Genomic DNA, 19,137 nt, shown 5'->3' with positions numbered 1-19,137 from the left:
CACATGCAGAGCCTAATTCTAAATTCCAAGTCAGATAACTTCTGGAGGAAATGATGCTCAGTTAGTAGCAGATGTGCGTATTCCCACTGGATAAATTTTTATTCTGGTTCAGGTAAGACAGCATTAGTTAGCAACAGAAAAGCCGCTTTATGTTATTACAGCAGTTAAAGTAGCACATTGTTTCCACCTTCAGAAAGACAGCACCTCCAAGAGAATCTGACCAAAAGGTCAGGCAAGGCACTCTCAGGATAGTAATATCAAATAGCTGTGTTACAATCATGATGGATTAGACAATGTAACACACAGTTTTAAAAGCAAGTATTGCTTCCTTTAACATAGTATAAAATATGGCTATTACAGTATTTATAGTTTTTATTTTACTCTTTTTGGATAATGAAATGATCTTGACCTTATATCAAACTGTATAATTTGCTGCTATCTTAATACCTTCCAAGATATCCATATTGAAAAATAGCCACTGTGAAAAAATTAAGATTATTCCCATATCCACTGTATATAATGTATAAAATTGGTTAGAAACCACATGCAAATACTTACTGTGGTTCAAAGCAGCAAAGCACTGAATAGGTAATATTTGGAGCAAACCTTTCTATAATGTGCCAGGGACCCATTTGCTTAACCCTTAATTGCCTTATTCCTCTGCCACATAACAGAGCCTTCATAAAAGCAGAATCTTTTTGCCTGTAGTGGCATGAAAATATAGCAAACCTTCTGCTAAGTACTTTAATTGAACGGATCAAGTGAATCATGTGTGAGTCACTAACATTCGTTGGCCCTTTAAATCACCACCAATTAGTCACACCACCATTTCATTTTGGGAATCTGGAGGATTTTATGCAATGCAAAGAAAGCTCTGAAGCATACAGCTAGTTTTTACACTGGACTTTATTGGAAAAGGTATAAAAACAAATTCATAAAAATTTTAAAATAGCAAAATTATACCATGAAGCTCCAGTTATCAAGTATCTCTAAGTTGCAGTCTGAATAAACACAATTTGCCAGGTTTCTCTTTAAGCCTATGGCATAGTAATCAGAACACAGTGATGAATTTGCATTTCAATGCTGAGGGCAAACGTGCAAACTCCGGCTGGTACAAGCAACTTTTATTTGAGTCCTGCGGCATAGTACTTCAGTAAACTGTAACCAAGTAAGAATTATCACTGTATCAAGAAAAGTAATCCATTTTCTTCATGATCCATTGTGCACCATGACACCAAGTTTCTTTGGGGCTATCCCTCTTACAGGCTTCTGTAGAAACCCTCACAAGAGGCCTTCTACAAAGCTCATCTAACTTGCCTCTCCCGGCAATGCTGCGCTAATGTTCACACCCTTTAAAAGGAACCTAGAATCCAGCAATTCAAAACAAATGTATCGGTGTATTCAGTTTCAAATAATGAGGGCTTAAATTAGAAAGGAATGCTTCAGTATATTACTTTTTCAAATCATTTTCTACAGCTCTTTTAGTGTTCTAAGCAGCAACTAGCATTTTCTGCCTCATTAATTATTTCAATATAACAAAGCTTACTCTCTACCCCACTCACAAATGCATGTCTATACTTTAACCAACCTGTTCCAATCTACTTTCAAACTGAGAAGACTCATCTTTCCTTTAAAAAAATGATACGATCCAGCTATAAAGATTACTATTCCTGTAAATTTATCTTTGGTTATACCGTAAAGCAGGATTTGTTACTTTAAAAAGACAAGCTAGAAAAATGCCACAGAAATCTAAACAGTATTTTCATACTAAAATTAACATGTTGCAGATTTAATTGTGTATTGTCATGCTTCATAAAATCTGTTTTAACCCTCCCACCCCCTTTATTCTAAATGATTTTATCAAAATATTAAGTAAATGAATTTTAACATAATCCATAGAATATTGGAAGAAATTCTGAAAGTAGCAGTAATGACATCCAGAATACTCCCATTTAAATGCTCTCCATTGCTTTGAATTCACTGAGTGCTTGCACGGGATTAACGTGTTTCTTCTGGGAGGCTCGTTTGATTTTGGTCTGCGTTTCATCTTGTTTCTCTCGCTTGACTAGTGGTTTCTTCTCTGGAGCTTTCATTTTCCATGATACTGCTGGAAGGTTCAGAGAAGCCATCCCTTGAGACTTCTGGTACTTAGTTGATGCCACATAAGAAGCCTTCACAGTTTGTACCACAGCATTCATCAGGTTCTTTGCAGCTTGAATCAGTGACATCGCACTATCGACCTAAAAGCAGATGAGCAAGAGTGTTCTTAGTTTCAGATACTGCCCAGAATACACAGCCACCTCAGTTAACCAGAATGGAAGAGCCTTCAAATAACTGTTTACAGTAGTCTCAATAGTCGCAAAATAGTTCCTCTAAATCTTTTAGGACTTGAATAGTTAGCTTAACATCACATTCCTTTACAGCAGAAGTTTCATGTTGAAACAGAATGCCTAAGGGCCTGGCAGGTGATGGTATCCTAGAACACAAGGCTGGAAAGTAGTAGAGCAAAAGCCTAAACTCCTGCTTCAAAACAAAAACAAAGAGAGAGAAAGAAAAGGCTCTAGCCAAAATTCACAAAACTACTTTAGGTGTGCTCATGAGCTTGAGATGTCACTTTCCATGTCTGAACAGCAAACCCATGACCACATCAAACTGTGCTTAAACAGCCTTCTCAGTTTCAAAAGAGGTTTTCCATCGGGGGCTAGAGTCCCAGATACACAAGCCCAAAGCTCCTGGGTGTGTGGAACCATAGTAATCAAATTCTTTGGATCCCAATCACTGTATGTAGCCACTCAAAATGCCTAACAGATAGATATAGTGAATTCTGAGGTACAAGAAGTGTCATCTTTTTCAAAACAGAAGACAGCCTTTTTAAGAATAAAGCTTGCACTTAAGCTGGCATAAGCATTATTGCCTAAAGTCCTCAAACCTGAGGAAAAAGCTTCCCTATTCTTGCTATTAACTGCATGTGCTTAGGCAATTCATGCTCATATTAACAACATATTCTTTGTGGGTTAAAATTGTACAAATGAACAGAACTGAGTGAGCACAGTGTGAGACAGAAGGTACAAATCCTACTGTGGCAAATAGTATCTTGGGAACAGCAAGGTCAGCCTCCAATGTCTCCTTCAAAAACCTGGAGAAACGCTCTTACCACTGTCCTTGAATAGAAGTACTTAGTATTTAGTGTTGACAGGCTGTCTTTCGAGTCCCCCCCCCCACCATATTATGAATACTTTCCGTCTAGAAAATTTGAAGAAAGTTGCTATTCTTCTAGAAGTGTCTCTAGAATACATTCAAAAGGTGACCATGTGGGCAGAGGAGTGTAAATACAACTTTTAAAACTTGGACAGAAACACAAGAGCAGGAGGATGTGGGTGGGAAGCCAGCCAGCTAGGGCTCAGGGAGGTGATGCATCTCAGGGGCTATGTCAGGGTTGGCAAGGTAGCGGGGGCAGCACAAAGGAACAAGACTTCTAGTAGGGATGTGCAAAAAATTTCGGGCACAGAACGATCTGTGCCCGAAATGAACAATTTCGGGTTATTCGGGGCCGAACCGAATCACCCCGATGTCCCCCGATATTTTTCAGGCACGAGCCGAATCACCCGAATTTCGGACCCGAAAAATTCGGGTGATTCGGTTCATGGTTGATTTTTGGTGAATTCATAGCAATGAGATTTTTTTCACTAAACAACTCTCATGACCCCACTTTCACTTTTTCACACTTTCCTTTACTATGAATAATATGAGGAAGTAATCAATTTAGCACACTTCACCTTATGAAGACAAACCTCATAAAAATAAATTCACCAAAATTCCCCCCTCTGCCCAATCACTCTTAAATTGGGGATGGGTGGTAGCCTCCAGCCATTAGGCACTATCTACCAGTCCACCCCACTCCTTTGGGGCAGATCCACTTTCTGCCCCCAATCTGCCCCAAAGACACCCAAACTTCAAAAATTCTCAAAAAATCAGCCCTCTGCACAATCCCCCTGAAATTGGTGTGGTAGCCTCCACCCATTAGGCACTACCACTCCACCCCACTCTTTTGGGGCAGATCCACTTTCTGCCCCCAAACTGCCCCAAAGTCACCAAAACTTCAAAAATTCTCAAAAAATCACCCCTTTGTCCAAACCCCCTGAAATTGGGGTGGTAGCCTGCACCCATTAGGCACTACCACCCCACCCCACTATTCTGCCCCAGGCCCCACTTTCTGCCCCAATATCCCCCAATCTGCCCCAAAGACATGAAAATTTCAGAAATTTACCAAAAATCAGCCCTTTGCCCAATCCCCCTGAAATTGGGGTGGTAGCCTGCACCCATTAGGTACTACCACCCCACCCCACTCCTTTTGCCCAGATCCCATGCTATGCCCCCGAACTGCCCCAAAGTCACTAAAACTTTAAAAATTCACAAAAAATCAGGACTTTGCCCAATCCCCCTGAAATTGGGGTGGTAGACTCTACCCATTGGGCACTACCACCCCACCCCAAAATTTTGCCCCTGGGCCCCTTTTTACCCCCGAATCGATTCGGATTCAGATTCGGATTAAATCCTAATCCGAACCGAATCAAGGGTGATTCGGGTGACCCAGATTCGGGCACAAAACAGAACAGGGGTGATTCGGCTCGGGTCCGAGCCGAATCACCCAAAAACCCGAATTGCACACCCCTAACTTCTAGTATTCCTCCTACAAGAGCACAGACCTGTGCACTCTGCCTGCCCTTTCATGTGCAGGGGAGAGCAAAAGCTTTTGCCTTCAGCTTGAACAAAGCCATGGGAAGTCGATCCAAATCCTGAACCCTTTTGTCAAGTTATCCTCCAGTGTTCCCAAGCCCCAGAAAAGCTGCATTTCTGTACAGCAAGAGACCAGTTAATGGGAAAGCAGTTGCTGCAGCAAATGAGATCACGGTTTAACAACCTGATGGGGGCAGAGGTACCTAAAATGTGTGCTATGGTTGCTTTCAGTGTGTATTAACCTGCAAAACAAATTTCTATCTGCAAGCTAGAGTCTATTTGTGGCAGGAGATCACAAGAGCTAAAGCAGCGTCTTGGTCACAGTAAAAAACCCAGGGAACAGATCACTGCACTGTCAAGCTACCCACTATGTTTATCCAGCAACGCCTGTTGTAGTCTATCTAGTTATCTTCTGTTTTGTTGTTTGGATGTTTGTCCCAGTGGGGATGCTGTAGAGTGAGTGTGTGTGTGTGGGGGGGGGGGCAGGGAGTCAAAGAAAAAGGAGAAAAAATGGAGTTACTTCTAAATAAAGCCTTAATTAAATCAGCATAATGTTTCTTGGTGTTTATAAGGGAAACAGTGAGAAAACAACATCCAGGCTCATAGAGATGGATGGCAATACATGTTTTGTTGTACCTCATCCCTCAGTGTGGGCTTGGAGTGCTGGTGGTGGTGGGAGAAGAGCTAGAAGCCTCTTGCTATACGAAACTAACTTTGTAAGCAGCTCTGCCAACATTACCAACTGACCCGGTTCTGCTTTACACAGCTTGCTGTTATTCCCTAAAGGCAGGATTTGCTATTACCACGTTTCTTCCAGCGGGGATGAACATGCGTTTATGAAATGAACCTCTCTTTCTCCCTTAACCTGCAGTGTGGATTTCTATGCTCCGAAGGTGAGAGCAAGCTTTCTAAACTGATGACAAGCAAAGGAAATTATGTAGAGAGTTATTTCTGTGGAGCAACAGAAATAATGGAAGAGAGGGGAAGCCTTGCTTTTCAGTGAGCAGGGGGAGGTAGGTAAGTATTCCTGCAGGGGAAACACTCCATTTACTCTGTCAGCTCTAGACAATTATAAAAACTTACAATTTGAACCTAGCTTACAGACATTAAGGGCAATTAACTGCCCTGAAAACATAGCAAACTTACAGAAAGTTAGAGAACATTGCAAGTATCCAGCAGGACCTCTGACTTACTAGGAGTACTCAAGACAAGATAGTTTAAATATTTGAATGTATAATTTGTCAAAAGGGAGAATTATATTTGATTATCTACACCCAGATTTCAGCAAAGGAGAATACATTGTTGAATGTAAAGAGGAATAAGTTTCAAGTGTGAAAAGACTGTACATACCCCAGACACAACAAGTTCTCCTCCAAGGTTTTGAACCTCTGCCTTCACTTTGCTACAGATGTTCAGCTGATGGCAGTATAAGGCAATACGCTGTAGATAGGCCAGGAGGTCCTGCTTGCAAGCAGAATCTGGGCACTGAAGACAAAAGAACATTTGTGTTTGACATTGGAAATGTGTGTTTGGACAATGCATAGCTTGCTTTGCAATCACTGTTCTAAACTGTGTTACGTATTGTTCAGACTCCAATTGGCTATGCAGTTCTGGTGTACTGAAGACACCTGCCCCAGTCCACATCCCATCCCAACCAGTACACTTGATTTATCTCTTACATAAATAAGTAAATAAATCCTAAACCATTCAACCAGGTTACACTAGCCAAGTGTCATTTGAAAGCTGATGCAGTGCAGGGAATACACGTGTGTATAATTTAAGAAAAAATGATCACATCTCCACCCTCCTGAACAACTGACATCTTTGCCTGATCAGCCCTACTGTGACATCAGAGCAGATCAGCCAATGGCATCCAAAGCAGCAAGGCAGGCAGAGAGATCAGAAGTTGAGAAGAGTTCAAGAGAGGCTATGAAGAAATTGTAAGGTGGGGCTATTGCGTACATACTATCTTCTCCATCTAGAGGCACTGTGGCTTGCCATGCAGATCCTCAATGCATGGAGAGAGTTGTCATGCTTGTATCAGATAATCCATATGGCAAACTGCTATAGGTATTACAGCTGGGCCACAGAGCAATTATCACATGGAAAGTGGCTTATGTATAAGGGTACGTTGCAAATGGTACATCTAGTCCTAATACAAGTCAGTCTCTCTCCCTCTCTATCAAAACTCATTTATTTCCACTCGAGGCGCAGGTAGGCTTATTATTTATTCTATTTCTATACCGCCCTTCCAAAAATGGCTCAGGGCGGTTTACACAGAGAAATAATATTATGATCTGGCAAATTCTTAGGAACAAGGAAGTAGATGGGACAGCTCATAAAGCACCTTCAGTGCACAGCAGGTGGAAATATTACATTTAGCCTGATGTGGAAATAGCAATACAATCATGGATACTAACACAACTTGTTTGGAGGGAAATCGAATACAGGGGATGTGAGGACAATACTGTAGTACCCTCAAAATGTGGCAACTGGATCTCACTGGCAGAACTGATGGAACTATCAAGTCTGAATAATGAAAGCTTAGGTTTGTACAATGAAGTCCAGAGGTTTGGGGAGAAATGGTTCACAACGCAGGAGTGCCACATCTAGCAAGTAAATAGGCAAGTTGTAAGCTGTATAGGTAGGGCATGTGACCTATAAGGATCAGGCTACTATGCTTTTCAAAGCTGCTATCAGGCTACTATGCTTTTCAAAGCTGCAGCACTTTCCTTTGAAAACAGCGAAGGATTTCCTCGATACGTGAAGCCATAAGTGGCACCTACAACCACTGTGACAGGAGCATGAGAGTAGTACCAAGGCATATACTCACCAAAAGAACAAAGATGTACAAACCCTCCGAGAAAACCTCTAGTACAAACCTCTTATGACCTATAGGGAGAGAGCTAAGCAAGCTTGCAGCTTTCAACAAAATAGGTTGATAGGAAGCCAGAGTCCACCTTTTGGCTTACGAGGTTCAGCATGCGTCTTCAATCAAATGGGGTGGCCTTTTCAGTACTTGCTACTATTAACTAGTTCAGCCAAGTGTGGCTTTTGAAAGCTAGTATTAGCATTAGGAACAGCCTGGGAACCAGCACGATATAGTAGTAACATAGGAAGCTGCTACAGAGTGAGTCAGACCACTGGTCCAGCTAGCTCAGTATTGTTTACACAGACTGGCAGTGGCTTCTCCAAGGTTACAGGCAGGAGTCTCTCTCTCTCAGCAAGCCAGGGTGGAACCTGCTTAACTAGGGGGACAAGCCATGCCTGCTGCCATGAGAGCAGCCCCGCTCCCATGTAGTTAGAATTCGGCTAGGGAGACCTGCATTCAAATATTCACTAAGCTAAGAAGCCCACTGAATAAGCATGGGTCAACCAGTGTTCCCAGCCCAACCTACTTCACAAGGTTGCTGTAAGGATAAGAAGGGGGAGAGCATGACATATGCTACCCTGAACTCAATGGAAGAAGGGCAGACTAGAGAATGTAATAAAAACCAAACAGGAAGGCACACATTTTGCCTCGTTGGCTAGAAGAATATGGCTGTATAGCTGCCTGTGCCTGCTCTACTCTGGGGGAAGAGTGAGAATTTCATCTACTATGTTTGCTCAGAATCCAAGAAGATACACACATCTCATAGCTTCACATAGGCTCAATACAACTCTATGAGAAAGTGGATGCTTTTTTCCACAATATTAACTTGTTTAGGAACTACTCCTCATATGCAGCCTACATTCTTGGAGTATCTACCTCTGACCTCTCCAAGCCCCTTTTGATGGACTGATTTGGCATTAGAGGTTCAGGCCCAGCATGTATATCCAAGCTCTTCTGGCTACCACGGGCTCCGATATCACAGTTTCAAGTAAAAGGGTGATGCCTTACAGCTGACTAGGTAGGATGAGGAAATCTTGATTTTGAGCTTCACAAGCAACACAGAAGTTAAACTACAGAAATAATTACATATCATGAGCTTCCAAATCAATATGTTATGGATACAAATTGGTACAGTTTCTTCAGAGAATTTTCAGGAAAGAATCTTGGTGCTTAAGATATGAACACCCAAGGAAGCCATAGTAAGAAGTGACTCAACACACTATATGGCTAAGATTTTGCTTGCTTGTACTCCTTCACTGTCTCTCCATCTCCATGTGTACCAACATTTACCAGCTCTTTTCAATCCATACATCCTAGACACCACCCACAACTTCCTATGTAAATATGTTCTCATGAATAGTTTCCCTTTGGGAGAAATTTGATCCAATTCTGTTAAATAGAAAATGTTCCATTGTAATAGGACTTCATATTGTCTAGTAAGAGATTTGACAAAATTATCAAATATGCAGATTACCCAGAGCATCAGAAAAATTATATCATATACTGATTGAGATCTGCTTTTCCTAGGGTGGGCGGGAGAGAGAGAAAGAGAAGGGCTTACAAAAAGAACATTCTTCACACAGTATATCACCCATGGATCCCACTGTCATCAGATATGGCAATAGCCAAAAGTAAGCATGTTGGCTTTGGTTTTCAGTTTTGAAAAATGCATTAAGCGAGTGTACAAATTTGAGCTTTCTACATTGTAGAGTGGAAGAGTAGGGATGTGCACAAAACCAGTTTGCCCGGTTCAGTCTGAATTCGAACCGGGTTTGAACCAGGAGGAGGTTCGGTTTTGCTCAAACCCCCCAGTTCAGTTTGAATTCGAACCATTTTGAACCTCCAAAAGTGGGTGGGATGGTAGCTGGCACACATGGGTACCTACAACCCAAACCCCGAAGCAATCGGACACTCGTATGATTTTTTATGAATTTTTGAAATTTATTTATATTTTTTTCTCATAGGGTATAATGGGACACAAACCAGCCCATTATTACCTATTGTGGAGCACCCATGGGTGCCAACAACCACCCAAACCCCGAAGCAATCGGACACTCCTACGATTTTTTATAAATATTTGAAATTTTTAAAATTATTTTTCTCATAGGGTATAATGGGACATGAACCAGCCCATTATTCACCTATTGTGGAGCACCTAGGGGCACAAAAGTGGGGTGGGTGGTAGGCACCCAGGGGTGCCTACCACCCACAAAACCCCAAGGCAATTGGACACTCCTCTGATTATTGGTGAATTTTTAAAGTATTTTTGAATTTCTCATAGGGAATAATGAGGATTGCAGCAAATGTACAGCTTCACATCGGGGGGAAAGGGGTCGCCTAGAGCAGAGTGTGGTGGGTGGTAGTTCCCAAGTGGGGCAAGGAAGCTATCAGAATTATTTGAAAGTAATTGGGCAAAGGGCTGGTTTTTAAGTGATTTTTGAAGTTTATGCGTCTTTAAGGTTTTTCTCCAAAAAGAAGCATGGAGGTGTCAGCAGCCCCATAACTGCACTTGGGGAGTGCTGGGGTGGCCCAGAGTGAGTGGTGGTGTAATGCACAGAGGGTGCCACCCCCCCCCCAATGGGTTGTTAGCCCAAGGGGTACTGGGTTTTGTTGTTTCTGAGGTGTTCTGAGTGTAGATTCTTTGGCAGCATACAAGATTTTCAATGACAAACCATGAATCCACCCCGTTTGGTTCAAATTCGAACCTGCAGCTTGAACCTGATGGCTGGTTTGGTTTGAATTCGAACCGGTTTGCATATCCCTATGGAAGAGTTGGGAGCACAAGGTAGAGCATGGAATGCTTAGCCATTGTCAATACTGTTCACTTTAGTTTGTCCATCAATCATGGCTCATCAGAAGGCCTAATCTGCATTAGTCATTCATCAATAGTGGGTTTGGACTCCACTATTTCTGCAGGGTCTGTGAGGGAGGTATCCAGCGATCCCTCTTGCAGTGTTAGGTTGGATCAGTTTCAATCTGTGACTCCTGATGATGTGGACAAGCTGCTTGGAGCGGTATGGCCTACCACTTGTTCTCTGGATCCTTGCCCAACCTGGCTGCTTCGATCTAGCGGAGAGATTGTTGGAGATGGCCTAGTTAATATCATAAATGCATCGCTGAGGGAGCATAGGGTGCCCCCCTGTCTGAAGGAGGCAATAGTTAGACCTCTTCTTAAGAAGCCTTCCCTGGATCCCTCAGCGATGGATAGTTATAGGCCAATCTCCAATCTCCCCTGGTTGGGCAAGGTAATTGAGAGGGTGGTGGCTAACCAGCCCCAGGCGGTTTTGGAGGAAACCGATTATCTAGACCCATTTCAAACTGGCTTTAGAACGGGCTATGGGGTTGAGACAGCCTTGGTCGGCCTGATGGATGACCTTTACCAAGGAATTGACAGAGGGAGTGTGACTCTGTTGGTCCTCTTGGATCTCTCGGCGGCGTTCGATACCAATGCCTGGGGGAGTTGGGAATAGTGGTTCCATTCCTATCTCTCGGGTAGATCTCAGATGGTGGAGCTTGGTGACAGTCGCTCCTCAAAGCAGGAGTTGTTATATGGAGTCCCTCAGGGCTCCATTCTGTCACCAATGCTTTTCAATATCTACATGAAACAGCTGGGTGAGGTCATTAGAAGATTTGGTGCTGGGTGTTATCAGTATGCTGATGACACCCAAATCTACTTCTCCTTTTCATCTTCAGGAAATGGCACTCATTCTCTAAATGCCTGCCTACAGGCAGTAATGGGCTGGAGGAGAGATAACAAAATGAAGCTGAATCCAAGCAAGACATAGGTGCTCATTGTGGGGGCTCAGAATCTGAGGGGTGAGTTAGATCTTCCTGTGCTGGATGGGGTTACACTCCCCCAGAAGGAGCAGGTGTGCAGCTTGGGAGTACTCCTGGACCCAGGCCTCACCCTGGTTTCTCAGGTGGAGGCCATGGCCAGGAATGCTTTTTACCAGCTTCGGCTGATTCGACAGCTGCACCCATTCCTTGAGGAGGATGACCTCAAAACAGTGGTGCACCAGCTGGTAACCTTCCGGCTTGACTATTGCAATGCGCTCTATGTGGGGCTGCCTTTGTACATAGTTCGGAAACTTCAATTAGTTCAGAATGTGGCAGCCAGACTGGTCTCTGGGGTAACCCGGAGAGACCATATTACGCCTATTCTGAAACAATTGCACTGGCTGCCGATATGTTTCCTTGCAAAATACAAAGTGCTGGTGATTACCTTTAAAGCCCTGAACAGCTTAGGCCCGAATTACCTTAGAGAGCGCCTTCTTCTGCATGATCCCCAACACACATTAAGGTCATCTGAGGAGGTTCATCTCCAGTTACCACCAGCTCGTCTGGTGGTGACTCGGAGGCAGGCCTTCTCTATAGCTGCTACGGGGCTGTGAAGTGCGCTCCCTGCGGAAATCCGCAATTTGAATTCTCTATTAGCCTTCAGGAGAGCCCTTAAAACATATTTGTTTGGCCTGGCTTTCCAGGGTTTTAAAATCGGTTTTAATATTCTAACCCGATTTTGGGGCTTTTAATCACTGTAATTGTTTAATTGTTGTTTTAAAATGTTTTTAAATTGTTAATTGTTATATTGTTTTAATTTGTTTTAGCGCTTTACTGTTTTAGTGGTTTGTTTTAATTGTAAACTGCCCTGAGCCATTTTGGAAGGGCAGTATATAAATCAAATCAAATAATAAATAAAATAATAAATAAAATAATAAATCACACATTTCAATCTGTAACAGGAGTATCTAGAAGATGTATCTTTATGGCATGAATATGCTTTAAGTTGTATTAGCTGCATAGAATAGTCGTGCTCAAAGAGAAATGTTCATTTCTGTCCACAAAATATACAAAAGTCTTCTCTTTTGTGAAAAACAAAACATACACAGTAGAACATAACCAAAACTTTGCAAAAAAGAAAAGAGGCAGAATGAATTAAGGTAACAATGGGTTGGAATACTGAATAAATTATGTTCTCAGAAGGGGTGATAATTCACCTAAATGGTGAGAAAATGCTTCATGACTGAAAATGGAAAAAGCTGCATCCCTTTCAGCCCTACAGAGATCCAAAATGCTGATAGCTCTGTTATCAGGGTGTAAGAGGGGAAATGTTAACTGAATCTCAAGAGCATATAATGTGTAAAGAACTATGACTGGTTCTGGTCAGGATCATCTTCCACAAGGACTGTCTGTTCCAAGCCAGAGGACTCTGCAGGACATCAATGCACAGATCTCTTAATATGAAATCACACTTAAATGAAATAGGTGTTTATAGAATCATCTGTTCAGAAACACAAGTTGAAAGGTCAAAATGAGGCCTGAATTCACTAATGCTGGCAACATGAGTGAATAAGCCCCTTCAAATGGGGAAAAAAATGGCACCCTCAGAGCAGCAGATGGGGAAGAGCGGCTGTGAACAGGTGCAAAAAAAGGCATGACAGGAGAAAGCATGAGATTTTTTTGCCAATTATTTTTACACATACCCCACCCAGCAACTTCTGAAGGAAAAACTGAGCCGCACAAAGACTCAGTGGATCACTAGGCTAGCAATCTGGATACATAAATTTAAGAAGAAACGTGGGGAAAACAAGGAATTAAAATTTTTAAACAGGATAAAACCCTCAAACAAGCAGTTAATTCCAGGATTCCTGTATATGCAAACTTAAAATCTAAGATTAGTTAGACTGAAGGAAAAAATGAGGTCTAACTTACGTGATCAGCAATTGTCCGTCCTAGCTTGTCCATCCTTGATCCTGCTTCTGCAATTTTCTTTGCTGCACTAATCACATCAGATGTATTTTTTAATGGACCTTTACCTCTGCAAAAAGGGAAAAGAACATTTGGCTTCTAGAACCCAAACATGATTACCTCTGCTTGCTAATTATTTTCTGTTGGTATAGGAGTCAGCACCGTGCAATAATGCGAGTCCTTCATGGAGATGAAAATGTTTACAATGCTCTTGCACCATTTTAACTCAATCTATCTGGCATATTTGTTTCAGATAGAGTAAGAACTTGTGAAGAGTGGCTTGGATCTAAAGATGCCCTGCACAAGCAGAAAAGCACTTCTGCTCACACAAAGCATGTGCACGTGCCCCTCAATTTTTGCCATTTCCCTCTCCTGCTGCAGTTCCCCATTCCAGCTCCCATGCTGTTCTGGAGGGTCCTCCATCCCTCAAGTCCAGTTCCGAGGGGTACACGAAGAACCGCAAGGTAGAGAAAGTTAGCATCAAGTGAGATTTCAGCATATATTTCTACAGCTATTCAACATATTGGTTAGAAAACAAAGCACTGTACAACTAGTTCTACATATCTAAGGGGGCTTTCTGTATGTATTTCTTGAACTCCTCCTATCCCATATATCATGGAAAGCAACTTGGTGAAGTCCCTCTAGTTTCAAAACAGCTTGTCTGCTTTGGCACGTTTGTGGGGTGGGCAGAGTGTCTGCTGATTAATGTTAAAAAAAATAATCATCCAGCCAGGAACATGCAAACCCTTGGGGAAAACTAAAATTGTTCTTTGGGTACAAGCCTAGCTATAATAAAAATATGTCAGATAATTGCACAAGTCAGTACAACTGTTTTGAACAGCCTTATTATAATGTATTTATTTCTCAGATTTGTAGACTGCCCCAAACTTCTGTATCTGGGCGGTTGACAATACAAAATAAATGAAAATGAAAACCTTAAAACAACTTAAAACCACAGTCAAATGCTTGGGTGGGGAAAAAATCTTTAGGGATTTTTAAAAAGTTGTCAGAGATGGGGAGGCTCTTATTTCAGCAGGGAGTGCATTCCAGAGACTTGGGGCAGCAACAGAGATGGCCTGTCCCTGTGTAGACACCAGATGAACTGGTGGCAACTGCAGATGAGCCTCTCCAGATGATCTCAATGGGCAGTGGGGCTCATAACAATGATGACATTCTTTTAAACACCCAGGGCTAAACCGTTGAAGGCTTTATAGATTATAACCAGCACCTTGTATTTTGCCTAGAAACTTATTGGCAGCCAGTGTAGCTCTTTTCGTATAGGAGTATTATGGTTTCTCCAAGATGAACCAGAGACCAACCTGGCTGCCACATTCTATACCATCTGCAGTTTCTGGATTAGAAACAGCCGCACAAAGCACATTGCAATAGTCAAGTCTGGAGGTTACCAGCATATGTACCGCTGTTTGAGGTAGTTTCTGTCAAGAACCAGACGCAGCTGGTGTATTGGCCAAAGCCGATAGAAAGCACCTTTGGCCACCACCCCAATCAGGGACACCAGGGAGAAGTTTGGCTCCAAAAGCATCCCCAGACTGTGTTCTGAGGAAGTGTGACCCCATCCAGAACCAGCAGATCAAAATAGTCTCCTGAGTTTTGACCCTGCACAATAAGTACCTCCATCTTATCTGGATTCACTCTCAGTTTGTTATCCCTCATCCAGCCCATCACCACCCCCAGGCAGGCATTTACCCTGAGGATGACATTGATAAAGATTTGGTTATCAGCAGCATACTGACAACACCTTGCACTAAATCTCCTGATGATCTCTCGTAGCAGTTTCATGTAGATGTTAACTAGATAATCTGTTTCCTCCAAGACTGTCTGGAGGAGAAAACACACACCTTATTCTTTAACATTAAGTGCCCATAACCTTGCAAACATTTAATTTAAAGTTTAAAAGAAAACATCACCTCCTTTTTGCCCAGATTTCAAGACGATATCAGCCCCTGTGAAATTTAAAACTAATTTGCTGTAGAATGCATGCAAATGGCAGTATAGGTCTCTTCAGAAAAGGGAAGGATTTCAAAACTAACACACAGGTTACATTTTCAGTATTGTACATGCTGGGCGGATTGTTGCTGTCAAGATAGACTGGATGAGAGATTAAGAAGTCAGCATCATATGTATGCCAATGGCATCTAGAAACCAATGTCTTCTGGTAAGCAGCCAGATGAAAAAACATGCCCTTGAAGTGCTTACTAAGATAGTATGGCTGTGAAGAATCCTTACCTGGTGAAGTCTGTCATTTCCATCATAATCATGCACATCTGTTTTGCCAGAACAATAATGTCATTACCACTGTCATCCCATTTGGACACTTCAGCATCCAATTTACTCTTTTCTTCCTGGAAGCTGGCTACTTGTTCAGCAATCTTTGCTTTCTGCTCTTGAGGGAGTTGAGCCATGATAGCCTAGAATAAAAGAATTGTTCCTCAAATTGTTCTGTCCTGTTCATTCACTTCCAGAGGCATTTCAGAGTATTTCCATAAGCCAATCAAATATAAATGAATGGAAGTAGGATTAAGTTATACTGAAGGGATTATAAGGAATATTTCTTCCAATTTTCCCCAAAGCTTATGACTATATAAATAATGTACGAACATTACAAGCAAAGACTACTTGGAAAGAAAACAAAGACTACTTGGAAAGAAAGCCACATTTCAAATTGCTACAGAATTCATAAACGACATTAAAGTGTGAACTTTCAGGTAGAAAGCTGAGGTGGACAATTCAAACACATGCCTGTTACAAACAGCCATCCCATAAATATTGTCCAGGAGTGTATAGAATCATAAACACAGATGAACTAAAAATACTTTCTATCTGATCATCAGACTGGGATATTCAAGCTCAACTGCTTAGACACACCTGGCTACACAAAATTTAGGGCTTATTCTGTTAAATGAAAGCAAGTTACAACAGAGTAAAGTACTGCAGGGCTTTATAAGAACATAAGAACAGCCCTGCTGGATCAGGCCCAAGGCCCATCTAGTCCAGCATCCTGTTTCACACAGTGGCCCACCAGATGCCGCTGGAAGCCATAGGGAGGAGTTGAGGGCATGTCCTCTCGCCTGCTGTTACTCCCCTGCAACTGGTACTCAGAGGAATCCTGCCTTTGAGGCTGGAGGTGGCCCACAGCCCTCTGACTAGTAGCTGTTGCTAGACTTCTCCATGAAGTTATCCAAACCCTTCTTAAAGCCATCCAGGTTGTTGGCCGTCACCACATCTTGTGGCAGAGAATTCCACAAGTGGATTATGCGTTGTGTGAAAAAGTACTTCCGTTTGTTGGTGCTAGATTTCCCAGCAATTCAATTTCATGGGATGACCCCTGGTTCTAGTGTTATTTGAGAGGGAGAAGAATTTCTCTCTATCCACTTTCTCCACACCATGCATGATTTTATGGACTTCTATCATGTCTCCGCGCAGTCTTTTCTGAACTAAAAAGCCCCAGGTGTTCTAGTCTTGCCTCATAAGAAAGGTGCTCTAGGACCCTGATCATCTTGGTTGCCCTCTTCTGCACCTTTTCCAGTTCTACAATGTCCTTTTTTAGATGTGGTGACTAGAATTGTACGCAGTACTCCAAGTGTTATGAAGTAACACTAAGAGAGCAGATTTGAACACCTGCTTGCAAGGATATGACTATCCATGAGCAAACCTGTTTGTAAGCTAGCAACCCACCTGCAGGTTCAAGTGGCATGGTAGCATACCTTGTAAGGAGCAGATCTGCTTAAATTAAGCACCTGCCTTTTGACTCTTCTTATACATCTTGTGCCTTAATTATACTTGCAGCATTCTGCAAGTACTGCACACAAAATTGTAGGGATTTATTTAGAAAAACTTACTGACAACAATGTTTACCTTGAGCTCCTTACCAGTAAAGAACTGTTGAGTTTGGCATTCAGAATAACTCATACATATGTGAAGCATATGCATAAAAGGCTTGTGCTATTTGGCTGTTAAAGCATAATAGGCAATTACATTATTGTGGTATTATTATCAGTTTTGGTCCCCATATTTTTAAGAAAACCAAAAAGACTGGGGAGGATTCAGAAGAAATAGGGTTTGGAATGTATGCCATTTTAAGAAAAGCAAGCAAAGGCATGCATAAGGAAAAGCTTAGGGAAAAACGTGTCTGAGCTGTACAAGGGGAAGTCACATTATTTGTGAAGCTATAAACTCTACAGTCATAAAGAAGAGGGCGATAGCTACTTATAAGGTATCTGAAGGAAGTCAACGATCTAATGTCTCAGGTGACAGCACTTAATTAGAATGCTTTCTGAAGCATATCTAGTCTGACTATGAATACAATTTCTTGTATATGTTTGTAACAGTGCTGTAAACCAAAAGGATGCAGGGAATTTCAAGTGAGGATCCTGAACTCACTACAATAGCTGAAATGGAGGGGTGGGGCTGCAAGTTAGTGACCAAATTAGTGTGGGCCAAATTTATTCCACAGTATTAGTGACAAATTGTATGCGCTGGAACTGGCATAGGGCACTTGGTCTTTACAACTGAGTCATGCTAGAAAGACAACTACATAAATGGCTTAAAAACACTCCTGTGTTACAAGTTATGGATAAAGGTGGATCCTGGCTATAAAAAGACTGAGGAAGGTTGGCAAATGGTATGTAGGAGCTAGCTGGGTACATCAAGTGAGCCTTCTAGGTTGGAAATTGGGGTGGGGTGAGTGCAAAAGCTATATGGCTGAAAAACCTGCTTCTCTGAGTTTTCAAAACAGTACTCTAGGTGTAAACAACTATACTGGGGATTATCAAAACCAATATGTCTAATCACTAAAATTTAAGATTATACTGAAGTGAGCCAGAGAGGAATGTCACTCTTGACTCCATGAAGAGGTTTTAGATCCATTTCAAGCAAGATTTGAACTAGTGTAACCAGAACATTTCTCCTTACTCTTGCACTTTGGCCACCAATAAGTTGATCATCTTCAGTCTGAACGCTGGTTCTGCTTCTGATATCAAAGTCTTCTGTCTCAAAGTCCGAGTCATCCAATTCTTCAGGAGTCTAAGAAAGTAATTTAATACAATTCAAACCAAACATCAAGCCAAGGGAACACATATCTAGAATTAGATTTGCTTTTGAATGCATTTAATTTAAAGCTTTCAATTAAACATGAGTACGATTTCACAATTTAATGTCTTACAGGTAAGCAGTCAGATATGGCACTACTACTAATGCTTAATGTAGCAGTAGTTATGTTGATGAGGGCCACCTTGTAGTTAACATGAAGGCAGGATAATAAAATCAAAATACAACTAAGTAGTGTCGACTTCAGTTAAATGGCAGAATCTTATGTGGTGTCAACCCTTTTCATTAAATGAATCATCTTAGTGGATCTCGAGCCAACACCAGAGCAATCAGATCGTTTGCCAAGGACAACCAGAAGAGGATCATGGCACAAGTAGTCTCATATTCAGAAAATTAGCCTTTAGGAAGCAGAAGTTTAACAAATTCATCCTATTTAATATCTGTCTTTGCTGTATTATTTACCCTCAGCATTAAGAGTGAGGTTGGTAGAAGAGGTTGGATTGTATTTGTTTCTAAAACAAATACAATCCAATTGTCCCATTACTTGTAGTACAGGAGAAGATCGATATTCGCGGGGGTTCTGTTTCAGGCTGCAGCCGTGGATATGGAAACCGTGAATATTATGGGAGCGTGGGGTTAGGTTCCCGGTTGGTTAAAAATGGGACTAATTTCACCGGGGGGGCGGGGCGCTTCTTACCATACTCTGATGCTCCCCG

The 19,137-nt window shown here is 41.9% G+C and overlaps 1 protein-coding gene across 3 annotated transcripts in view; it reads right to left on the bottom strand.

Moving 5' to 3' along the window:
* Positions 1 to 888: 888 nt before the first annotated feature.
* The window catches only part of CTNNA1 (catenin alpha 1), a 114,060-nt gene continuing 95,811 nt past the window's right edge, over positions 889 to 19,137 (bottom strand). For all 3 annotated transcript variants that reach the window (XM_053284941.1, XM_053284939.1, XM_053284940.1), the window contains exons 14-18: positions 18,287 to 18,397; positions 15,602 to 15,783; positions 13,319 to 13,424; positions 6,088 to 6,222; positions 889 to 2,240 (exon numbers count right to left, since the gene is read on the bottom strand). In XM_053284941.1, coding sequence (XP_053140916.1) covers positions 1,953 to 2,240; positions 6,088 to 6,222; positions 13,319 to 13,424; positions 15,602 to 15,783; positions 18,287 to 18,397 — 822 coding nt within the window. In that variant the 3' untranslated portion in view covers positions 889 to 1,952. The remainder of the gene's footprint in view (positions 2,241 to 6,087; positions 6,223 to 13,318; positions 13,425 to 15,601; positions 15,784 to 18,286; positions 18,398 to 19,137) is intronic.

Source organism: Hemicordylus capensis, chromosome 1 (genome assembly GCF_027244095.1).
Source record: "Hemicordylus capensis ecotype Gifberg chromosome 1, rHemCap1.1.pri, whole genome shotgun sequence".
Taxonomy (NCBI): domain Eukaryota; kingdom Metazoa; phylum Chordata; class Lepidosauria; order Squamata; family Cordylidae; genus Hemicordylus; species Hemicordylus capensis.
The sequence above is the reverse complement of the archived record's forward strand: the minus strand, read 5'-3'. Positions and strand labels throughout refer to the sequence as shown.